Raw genomic sequence first — 11,887 nt, forward strand, 5'->3', positions numbered from 1 at the left:
AAATCCACTGAAGCTCTATGGAGATAGCATCACAGTTCAACTTGTCCCTCCGCTCTATGCTGCTACCTTCCCTTTCTTTCCACAGAGCATCTCCTAATAAGCCTCTTGCATTATTTTTGTTTGTTTGTTTCATTTTTGTTTTTGTTTTTGCAGTGGGATCTTCTTTTCCCCTCCGGGGACTCAACCCAGGCCCACAACAGTGAAAGGGCAGAGTCTTAACCCCTGGATGACCAGGGAATCCCCAAATCTCTTGCATGTTAATCTCTTTCTCTGAATTTGATTTCTGGAGAACAATGTCATCCATATCAGGGGAAGAGAGGTTTTTGACCACCTATCCATAAGAATAAGGACGATAAATATGTAGCAAGTGCTGGTTCTATCAAAAGCAACAATATATGTGAAATCACTGTGAAAAAGGGGATTAGGCAAATGAAAAAGGAGGGAGTGATCAAAAATGATGTTATTAAGGAGATGAGACACAAGTGAAAGATAAGATTGTCAACTGAAAGAAAAACACACAATGTAAATTTGTGAGTTAAGTTTAATTGGGGATCTTTCTGAGGACTAAAGAGCTTCTTGATGAAAGTGAAAGAGTGAAAAAGTTGGCTTAAAACTCAACATTCAGAAAACTAAGATCATGGCATCTGGTCCAATTACTTCATGGCAAATAGATGGGGAAACAATGGAAACAGGGAGAGACTTTGTTTTTTTGAGCTCCAAAATCACTGCAGATGGTGACTGCAGCCATGAAATTAAAAGACACTTGCTCCTTGGAAGAAAGGCTATGACCAGCCTGGACGGCGTATTAAAAAGTGGAGACATTACTTTGCCAACAAAGGTCCATCTAGTCAAAGCTATAGTTTTTCCAGTAGTCATGTAAGGGATGTGAGAGTTGGACTATAAAGAGAACTAAGCACCCAAGAATTGATGGTTTTGAACTGTGGTATGGGAGAAGACTCTTGAGAGTCCCTTGGACTGCAAGGAGATCCAACCAGTCTATCCTAAAGGAAATCACTGCATATTCACTGGAAGGACTGATGCTGAAGCCGAAACTCCAATACTTTGGCCTTCTGATGCGAAGAACTGACTCACAGAAAAAGACCCTGATGCTGGGAAAGATTGAAGGCAGGAGGAGACAGGGGAGACAGAGGATGAGATGGTTGGATGGCCTCACTGATTCGATGGACATGAGTTTGAGTAAGCTCCGGGAGTTGGTGATGGACAGGGAAGCCTGGTGTGCTGCAGTCCATGGGGTCGCAAAGAGTCGGACACAACTGAGTGACTGAACTGACTAAACTGAGAGCTATAGCCCAGGAGTCAGTGTCTCAAGTAGTTCTGAGGAACTGCTCCAAAGCGGTTAGGGAGGAACAAGAATATATATGAGGTTTTTGCTGGGAAACAAACATTTGGTTGAACATCAAAAAGTTGCTGCTAATCACAAAGAATAGGTATTTCAAGTTATTTTAGTTCTTTTCCATGTATGGGAAGATGCAAGAATCTGGACTCATTGAAATTATTCTTTAGATATGCATCTAACTATGTAGGCAACTGCGGTACATCAACCTTGTAGATCTGGAATGATATATTACATTTTTTGCTTACAAGACCTTAGAAAATAAGGTCTTGGAGAACAGATAGAATGTGGGCCCTAGGGGTCATCAGTGTCCTCTGTAAGTAAGGACAGAGTCTCAGAGCAGAAACAGGTAAGGACAAATGGGGCTACTTGAACTCCCTTTCTTGATAACCATCTAAAGATATCCACCCTGTTGGGATGAGTCCCTTGATTCTCCCATCCACATCTCCCCATTCTCTTGTTAATTAATATAATGTTTTTATTAGCATCTGTAAGATGGATGAGAAGGGAAGACAACAGATCAAATAAGATTTCTTGGACTAGTGATTGAATACGTAGCAGTAAAGTTACATGGGGCATCGATGCAACAGTGGTGTCCGTGCAAAAGGAGCCTACTTAACCATAGCATTTACCGTGTCCTGGGTACTGGGCATAGTCAGGGTGAGGCAGGACATGGATGGGCTGCTGGCTGAATAACTTATCTTCTGTGGACAGAAACTCCATGAAAACAAGACGATGGAGGCGTCTGGGCCCAGGTAAGAGATAAGAGACCACATATTCCTCATTCCCGAAGTCAAGGAGACCTCCCGGACTACATATGCACAGAAAGACTCCTTGGAGGTCAAAAAGGGAGGGGACATCACTTCATAGTAAGTAAAGTCAATTACCCATAAGTCTCTTTACTAGAATCCATCCTGGCTAAGAGATGAACATGCACATATGGGAGACTCCTGAGGTAAACCAAATACGGCTCAGAACCAGTCAAATCAAAATGATTGGTCAAAGGAAACCCAGAAGAAATGCCCCATAAAAGTAATTCAAACTGCCACGAGGCTGCAACTCAGAGACCCTCTCTTTCTCTCCGAGTCTCTCCGAGTCCTCATGTACTGTACTTTTCCCCCCTAATAAATACTTTACTGGTTTCACTACTTTCCATTTTTTGTGGGAATTCTTTTCTGCAAAGCTGAAGAGCCAGGGCCTTGTCACTGATCACTGGTCTAGTGGTTAGGATTCAGTGCTCTTACCACTGCGACCCGACCTCAGTCTCTGGCTGGGTACCAAAGCTCCACTTTAAGCTGCTGCAGGCCGAGGTCACTCAAGATCAAGGGAGTGAATATCCTCATCATAAAATCCATTCCACATGGCCTGCACATGAAGCAGATCAGCTTCTTTATCTGAAGTGTTCCATTTGCCATTTAATGGGGGTTGATGAAGGCAATGGCACCCTACTCCAGTACTCTTGCCTAGAAAATCCCAGGGATGGAGGAGCCTGGTGGGCTGCAGTCCGTGGGGTCACTAAGAGTCGGACACAACTGAGCGACTTCACTTTCACTTTTCACTTTCATGCATTGAAGAAGGAAATGGCAGCCCACTCCCGTGTTCTTGCCTGGAGAATCCCAGGGACGGGGGAGCCTGGTGGGCTGCCGTCTGTGGGGTCGCACAGAGTCGGGCATGACTGAAGCGACTTAGCAGCAGCAGCAGCAGATGAATAGTTAACCTTACCAGGGTAAACAGACCTTACAGTGGCTTTTATCCAATCCAGCAGGCTGGCCATTTCCTCAGGAAAAACTTACTGTGTGTCTGGATCATGTATAACCACTGGTGATTGTTGCACAGTAAGCTATAGGCCCTGTATCAACCTAAACATGCTCTTCCATTCTGTAGCATTTAAAAAAACTACTATCCCCAAATTAGTCATTCTCACAATGCATTTCAGTGAAGGCTGTTTAAGAAGTTGGTGATACTAATCTATAAAGTAAAACAATTCCTTCACATTATATCCCCTGGTTTTAGTAGTTTCTTGGTTTTGTCTTCTCCCAACACAGACTATCTTCTTGGTGACCAGAGTCTTACTTTCTGTTGTCCCCACATAATATTTTCCCTTTGTTGGTGGCTTTGGGGCTAGTAGCCGAAGCTCAAGCCAATCAAGGTCCAATCCAGCACTCTTTCTTATTTCATTTTAGCTACTACAGATATCAATAACCAAAAGATTGCGTAGTTTGCTTTTTTCTTACTAGTTTCCATTTCCTCGAGATTCTAGTGAACAATGCCCCAGGAGTTGGATCTATAGCTAAATTCCATTGGTAAAATTTACCTTTGGTAATTGATTACAGCACAGCTGCTGTTTCATAGCATGGGTGACTATGTGGCCACCCAGAAATCTAAGGTTCCTCGTCCCCTGCTCTTCCATTCTATCTCTTCCTGGATCACAAGATTCCATGAGCTAGGGCCAAGCTAGCAAATTGTATTTCTGACACCAATTCTGGAAGAGTTTTCTCTGACATGAACCAATTCTCCAACACCAGCTAATTTTACAACAATTTGACTAAATTATACTATCTACCTGGAGTTAGGATCAGATCCAACAAATTAAACGGGTCAGTCCCACAAGATTGTCCCCACTCCAGATGTTAGGGGAACGCTGACTGAAAACACCTGCCCTGGCCAGGCAAGGTAGTACCCTCTTGCATGAGTTATCTTAACAGGAGGTCCTGGTAAGGAGCGCAGAACTAACAAGCTATCACCAATTAGAAGAATTCAAGAAAGGTCAAAGGCAGAAAAGAGACTCCAGTCCAAATGTCCTACCAATTTCCCAGAATTCTTCTCAATGGAACCCATCTTGGCTGAGGGATGCGCATGCCACCAGGAAAGACCCTGAGTGAGAATGATTGGCCAGAGACAACCTGGAAAGTAACCCAATTACCATAAAATGAGATGGCAGGCCACGTGGCAGAGCGGTTCTCCTGGGTTCCCTTATCCTGCTGCTCTCCATGTAGGCACCCCTTCCCAGCCCTTCTTGCTTTGTCAGTTCATGTGTTTCCTCCAACGATTCTTTTCAGAATGTTAGACAAGAGCCCACTCTCAGGCCCTGTAAGAAGTTTCCCTTCCTGCAACATAGCCAGTCACAATGTTACCAGAAAACTCAGTTCAGCTTTTTGTGGGTGTCAAGCCAAAAGATGCAAAGGAGACAGAGATTAGGAGAAATAAAAAAAATTATTACTTGTAACAAGTAAGATGAACATCAGGAATCATTCCCAAAGTAGTATCTCCCTAAACAGCAAAATTGGGGAGGTTTTAAGCTAAGGATGCATGCATATACAAGAAGGGGCTTGAGCAGGAGAATTCTGCAGAGAATAGAAGCAGAACTTGACAGAGCTCCAACTTTAGTTGACTGAAGTCCCAAGGGTCAGAAAAAGTCAGCAGCAGCATCCTTTAGGTTCCAGTTGATCTAGGAATTGGGTACTCACTCAGAAAGGGTTTAAATTCTGAAAAACAGCTCAAGAAAGTGCTTCAGGCTAACATTTACCATTGAAACAGAACTGGGAGTCTTTACAACTGATTTATCACCCTTACTTTGGTTACTTCTCTTGCTTGAAAAGTCTTGTTCTTTTTTTTTTCTCTTAAGATCTTTATTGGAGGTTTCCTAGGTGGCTCAGCAGGTAAAGAATCTGCCTGTCAATGCAGGACGTGTGCAGTCAATCCCTGGGTCAAGAAGATCCCCTGGAGAAGGAAATGGCAATCCACTCCCGTATTCTTGCCTGGAGAATCCCCATGGACAGAGGAGCCTGGTGGGCTGCAGTCCATGGGGTCACAAACAGCCGGACACAACTGAGCGCACAGCACAAGACCTGTTCAAGGGCAGATGCTGTGTCAGACTAGAGCACAGAATGGCTTAGGCCGAAAATGGCTTCTCTTGTGTCTGAAAGCTGTATTTGATTCTTTCCTTCTGGGGACCCCCTTCCCTACCTGCTTACAAAATGTCTCAGATTGCCACTTATACTTAAGACCAACCAGCTGTGAATTCTAGGGTTCTATGACCCTCTACTCAGGTTTGATAATTTGCTAGAACAGTTTCCAGGACTCAGGAAAACACCTTCTTACGTGTTCTGATTAATACTGAGGGTAAAATTGAGGAATGGCCAAATGAAAGAGACGCATAGGGCAAAGCATGTGAGGGGGACTGCCACATAACTTCGATGCCCTCTGCAGGCATACCACCTTCTCAACACCTCAACTGTTCACCAACCCAGAAGCGCTCTGAGAGTTTTTATACAGCTCAATCCCCAGCCCTCTTCCCCAACCTGGAGACTGTGAGACCAAAACATCTCACTCTGATCACTAGATCTTCCCAGAGACCAGCCCCATCCTGAGGCTATTTAGGTGCCCCACCCTAATTCACCTATTAACATAAATTTGGGTGTGATTGAAAGGGGCTTGTAAAAATAACAAAAGATGTTCCTATCAGAAAATTCAAGATTTCAGGAGCTCTGTGCCAGAAACTGGAGACAAAACCAAATATATTTCCTATTATACTATAATTAATCTATCTGATATGATGCTCATAGAAATTGGGGCAAGGGTCACTTGGAAAAAAATTCTCAAGACTTCAGGGGTGGTACGGTATCGGAATCCACCTGCTAATGCATGGGACACGTGTTCAATCCCTGGTCCAGAAGGATTCCATATGCAGCAGAGCAACTGGGCTGGAGTGCCACAACTACCGAGCCTACTCTCTAGAGTCCCTGAGCCAAAACCACTGAATCTGTGCTGCAACTACGGAAGCCGGCGGGCCTAGAGCCTGAGCACCACGTCAAAGAGCAGCCCCAACTCGCCACAACTAAAGAAGCCCAGCACAACCGAAAATAAAAATAAATGAATTTTTTTGTTTTTTAAAGAAAAATTTCTCAAAGGGAAGAACTGACAGGAACTTGATAGTTCTGTGGATCTGGAGAAGCACTGAGATACAGTTCACTTTTAATCACTATTCTGTCACTTAACTGTCCCGTGCCTCAGTTTACCCATCTGTAAAATGGAGAAAATAACAGTATTATACTAACTTTTTAGAGTTGTTGTTAGAACTGAGGATTAGTCATTATAAAATGCCTGTTTCAGTGCCTGGGACATCCTACAGCACTCGGCAAATGATAGCTTTCACCGTCAAGGATTCAAGAAGGTGGAAGACCCAAGTTCTAATTCATGTTCCTGGCTGTATGGTCTTTAATCTGTTCTTAGCCACAGGTTGTCGTGTCTTTCTGAGCTACTTCATTTAGTATAATAATCTCTAGATGCATCCATGTTACTGAAAATGAGTCCGACACAACTGAGCGACTGAACTCAACTCAACTAGCCACTTTACCATCTGAGCCTCCGTTTCCTCAAACATATGATGAAGGCATGGGTAAGCCTAGGGTCCCTTCCACTTGGAGAAGTCTGAGTACGGCGACTAAAGGCAGGGCGACGACTCACGGGTGCAGGGACCAGTGGCAGAACATAGGAAATTGAGGACTGGCACCTTCTGGGCGGAGAGTAACAGACCCAGTGTAAGCATCCCTGCCTCGCTGTGCTCCCCGCCACCACCACCAGCTCTTGCCCACTCCGCTCCGAGTTTAAAGCCCGGTGGGCCTGGCAGTTAGCTATTCCAGGAATTTGAGTGAGAGGAGTTGCCTAAGGGGCCTCGGAGGAGCCTCTCACCAGCCACACTAGATAGGCTCCAGCAAGGGCTGGGCGGCGACAGCAGCCTCCCGCCGCAGTCCAGGCCGGGGTGGGATAGCGGGCGGGAACCTGGGCAGGTCCCAGGCGCGCCCCGCCCACTCCGCGTCCACTCCGCCTCCCTAGCTGCGCGCTGGCTTCCAGCCACCGCGATCAGCTGCTGCGGAACCCAGAAGGAGGAAGGGGCGGAGCTGCTTTGTGGCTTTTCTCAGAGCAATCAGCCGACTGCGCGGGGGGTAATCGGTGTCCCTGGCACCGCCTGGGATCCCGAGAGCCTACTGGGGCCTACACCAGCCGGGTCCGGGCAGGCGAACCAGCCTGGTCTAGGAAGCTGGGCGATGCCCCGCCATGGAGTTTCTCCCGGCCAGGGCCGCCCCAGGTCGGGCCGGGAGCAGGCATCGGACAGGTCCTTAGGGGCCCCCTGTCTGAGGCTCCTGTGGTTGGGCTTGGCGCTGGCGCTGGCACTGCCCAACTCCCCGGTCCTCTGGTCCCCTGCGGAGGCCCACCCTCTTCCTACCCAAGGCCATCCCGCCAAGTTCATTCGCATAGCGCCCCAGCTCCAGGAGGCCTTTGGCTGGTGGAACCTCACCTGCCCAACCTGCAAAGGACTGTTCACCGCCATCGACTTCGGGCTGAGGGTGAGCGCTACAGGGGCTGCTGGGAGACAGGCCAGAAAGGTGCAGCTGGGGGTAGGGGCTGGGGCTAAGGCCGGTGCTCCCGGGTTTCCAAAAGCATCCCTGATGGAGAGGCTGTCTTCCACAAGACTTTGCTGAATTTGCCGTTCTTTGGCTGCACACCACCACCACCACCTCCACTGTGACCTTGTGAAGTAAGGAAACAGTGCAAGTTTAATGCTGGGCACTGTGCTAGTGTTTTTATACAGGTTAAATGTAGCCTGCTAGGTGGTTTCATTACTGTTATCTCTGCTTTACAAATGAATAGAGGCCCCGGAGCTGAAGTCACTTGTTAGACAGCCAGCAGCTGGTGCGGGCGGGACTCCCAGCTTGGTGTGCCTGACTGAATCCCCTCCACCTTACACCTAGCACCACTATGCCTAGAGCTAGCTACTACCCAAAAGGGAAGCTGAATTAAAGAATATCCAGAGATGTGGGACTAGTTCGGTCTGGGCTGCCTTGACTGTCCTTCATGGGGTTATGATGAGTGCTGGTTGGTTGGGGGGGGGTGGGGGGGGTGGGGGCGGGGGCAGAAGGTTTCCTCAGGGAATCAAGGTCCTATCCTCACGTGTGTCCCCAAATGCTGGTCAGTCTGTCATTCTGCCCAGTCCAAATTTCAGGCCACTCAGCAGACAATGTCTGAGAAAGTCAGCTGGGCCAGCAAAGGCCTGAACTGCCACTGAGCTTAAAAGGAAGTACTGGCCTGGTGCTGTTTGAGTCACAGGGCAATGTCTGTGGGAGACAGGTGTGAACTGATATCTCTTCGCCGTGGTGGAGTCTATTCCAGCCCCACTGTGGGTATGGAAGCCCAAAGGGTCTTTCATATCCAGGACGGCCTGGCCCCTGAGCTCTGTCTCTGACCCCTCACCGCTGGTTTTCCTATGGCAGAATCAGGCCAGTGTGGCCTGGGTGGGCTCCGTGGCCATCAAGCTGTGCGTGCTGCTGAAGATCGCGCCGCCTGCCGTGTGCCAGTCAGCTGTCCAGCTCTTCGAGGACGACATGGTGGAGGTGTGGACACGCTCAGTGCTGAGCCCGTCGGAGGCCTGTGGTCTGCTGCTGGGCTCTTCCTGTGGGCACTGGGACATCTTCTCCTCTTGGAACATCTCTCTGCCAGCCGTGCCAAAGCCGCCCCCCCAGCCGCCCAAGCCCCCAGCCCCAGGCTCCCCTGTCAGCCGCGTCCTCTTTCTCACTGATCTGCACTGGGATCACGACTACCTGGAAGGCACAGACCCCAACTGTGAGAACCCACTGTGTTGCCGCCGGGATTCTGGCCCACCGCCTGCCTCCCAGCCCGGTGCTGGGTACTGGGGCGAGTATAGCAAGTGTGACCTGCCCCTGCGAACCCTGGAGAGCCTGTTGAGTGGGCTGGGCCCCGCCGGCCCTTTTGATATGGTGTACTGGACAGGAGACATCCCTGCTCACAACATCTGGCAGCAGTCTCGTCAGGACCAGCTGCGGGCGCTGACCACCATCACAGCCCTTGTGAAGAAGTTCTTGGGGCCCGTGCCAGTGTACCCTGCTGTGGGCAACCACGAGAGCACACCCGTCAACGGCTTCCCTCCCCCCTTCATAAAGGGCAACCAGTCTTCCCACTGGCTCTATGAGGCGATGGCCGAGGCGTGGGAGCCCTGGCTGCCGGCTGAAGCCCTTCACACCCTCAGGTATTTGAGACCCACGGAAACCCAGGGAGGGAGGAGAAAGGTGGATGAAAGCGAAGGGAGTGGGGAACCGGCATTACGCGTGAGTGCTCTGCCTGAGCCCTCAGCTCGCTTCACTCCCCTCCCAGTCTGACCCCACTTTCCATTTCCACCCTTATCTCCAGGCACCCTCCTTCACAGGGCTAGCGGCACTGTTTGCTCATGTTGGCCCTCTCTAAGATGCCTTCCCCCTGTAACATCCCAATTTTTCCAGCTCACCTATGTAGGCCTGGGCCCTCTTCTCTCTGGACGACCTTTGCTTCCTGTTCTAGCCCACTTTCTCTCTCCTCTGAGCTTCTACAGCCTCCAGTCCTCTGAGCCACTCTCCAGTCCCATGGGCCCTCTAGTCAGTGCTGTCTGACCTTCAGCCAGAATGTGAGCATGAGGGTAGGGATCATCCTGGGTGCCTCTTTCCTTCACACAGGTTCCTTGCACAGGACTAGGCACAAAGGGCCAAGACTCTGAATGCGTGCTGACCCGTGTTCACTTTGTTTCAGAATTGGGGGGTTCTATGCCCTTTCCCCACGCCCTGGCCTCCGCCTCATCTCTCTCAACATGAATTTCTGTTCCCGTGAGAACTTCTGGCTTTTGATCAACTCCACAGATCCTGCTGGACAGCTCCAGTGGCTGGTGGGGGAGCTTCAGGCCGCTGAGGACCGGAGAGACAAAGTGAGAGGGTGGTGGGAGCCCAGCCGGTGGGCAGGGGCCAGGGGTTGGGGGGAGAGCAGGCCCTTCCCCAGCAGACTCCTGTCTGGTGCTGGAGCACTGTAGGCAGAGCAGCTCTATTTTTCTGGCACTCACAAGTGTTCCCTGGGGATTCAGCTCAACTGTCACTCTTAGAAAGTCCTTTCACTTGCTCCCCATCTCTGGCCATGAATGCCAACCCTTGTTGGAGACATGAACACTTGCCATCCTAGCTAGTGCTGCCTGGACCCCTCTTCTCCTGAAAACCTTCCTTAACCCTCCCCACAGGTGCACATAATTGGCCACATTCCCCCAGGGCACTGCCTGAAGAGCTGGAGCTGGAATTATTACAGAATTGTGGAAAGGTAGGAGGAAGATGTGTTATAGGCAGGAGTGGTTTTCAAGAGTCTAAAGGTCAGAAATTCCCTCAGGCATCTCACTATCCCCCACTGCCCCATGGGGTTGGGAGGCTACGTCCTTGAACTGGATGGACAAAGAAAGCACCCTCTCCTCGTCAGATCTTCTTCTCCCCCTCACTAGGATCTTCTGAGTGTGATTTGTGTCTTCTGGCCAGGTATGAGAACACCTTGGCTGGTCAGTTCTTTGGTCACACCCACGTGGATGAGTTTGAGGTCTTCTATGACGAAGAGACCCTCAGCCGGCCGCTGTCTGTAGCCTTCCTGGCGCCCAGTGCCACCACCTACATCGGCCTTAATCCTGGTGAGTGAGGCGGAAGCCAAGTTTTTGGGATGAAGGAGGTGGTTGAGAGAGAGGAAGGCGAGCTGGAACCAGGGCCACCCAGGGGATAAGCTGCGCCTCCTTGCTGGAGTGGCCTTGCCCTCTCCGTGTCCAGTCAGTCCTCCCTCCTTGCAGGGTACCGTGTCTACCAAATAGACGGTAACTACTCTGGGAGCTCTCACGTGGTCCTGGACCATGAGACCTACATCATGAATCTGACGGAGGCGAACGAGCCCGGAGCCACGCCGCACTGGTACCTCCTCTATAGGGCTCGGGAAACCTATGGGCTGCCCAACGCGCTGCCCACTGCCTGGCACGACCTGGTGTACCGCATGCGGAAGGACACACAGCTTTTCCAGACCTTCTGGTTTCTCTACCATAAGGGCCACCCGCCCTCGGAGCCCTGCGGCACACCCTGCCGCCTCGCTACCCTGTGTGCCCAGCTCTCCGCCCGCTCAGACAGCCCTGCTCTGTGTCGCCACCTGGTGCCGGATGCAAGCCTCCCTGATGTCCAGAGCCTGTGGTCAATGCCACTGTTGTGCTAACACCCCTGGGGCCCAGAAGTGGGAAAGCGCTTGTTGTAGGAAAGGAGTGAAAACCCCAGAGGGCCACTGTGAGGAGAAGAATGTCTGGTGGAAGGGCCCATCTCTGGGCCCATGCACACCTCGAAAACAAGACCTCCTTTCTTGGAGCTGGTTTAGCAAAATATGGGAGGGGGGTTGGCTGCTCTGAGGCTGCTGTGCTTTTGTGGCCATGGAGCAGAGGTCTAAGTTGGCACTGACTTGGGCAGACCAGACAGAAGTTGTCGCCCCAGGCCTGTACTGGTCAGCCAGGAACCCTGTGCTGCTGCTGCTGCCTGGTTACCAGGCTGTTCAAATAAATACAAGGGACTTGGACTCAAGACCCTGCTGCGACTGTCCCAATCTGCTTTTTTGAGGCAGGGAGGGCAAGGGGGCCCCAGGAACAAGATCCTAACGGAAGGAGGAGGGTTCTTGGAGTGATGGTGTGTTGCAGGCACAGGAAAGCACATA

At 50.3% G+C, this 11,887-nt stretch overlaps 1 protein-coding gene across 1 annotated transcript; it reads left to right on the forward strand.

Moving 5' to 3' along the window:
* The first annotated feature begins 7,217 nt into the window (after positions 1 to 7,217).
* SMPD1 (sphingomyelin phosphodiesterase 1) lies at positions 7,218 to 11,759 on the forward strand. Its single transcript, XM_027563139.1, has 6 exons — positions 7,218 to 7,701; positions 8,626 to 9,398; positions 9,932 to 10,103; positions 10,407 to 10,483; positions 10,693 to 10,838; positions 10,992 to 11,759. The coding sequence occupies exons 1-6, from the start codon at positions 7,402 to 7,404 to the stop codon at positions 11,399 to 11,401; spliced, it is 1,878 nt and encodes a 625-aa protein (XP_027418940.1). The 5' UTR covers positions 7,218 to 7,401; the 3' UTR covers positions 11,402 to 11,759.
* Positions 11,760 to 11,887: the final 128 nt, after the last annotated feature.

The sequence above is a fragment of the Bos indicus x Bos taurus genome, chromosome 15 (genome assembly GCF_003369695.1).
Source record: "Bos indicus x Bos taurus breed Angus x Brahman F1 hybrid chromosome 15, Bos_hybrid_MaternalHap_v2.0, whole genome shotgun sequence".
Taxonomy (NCBI): domain Eukaryota; kingdom Metazoa; phylum Chordata; class Mammalia; order Artiodactyla; family Bovidae; genus Bos; species Bos indicus x Bos taurus.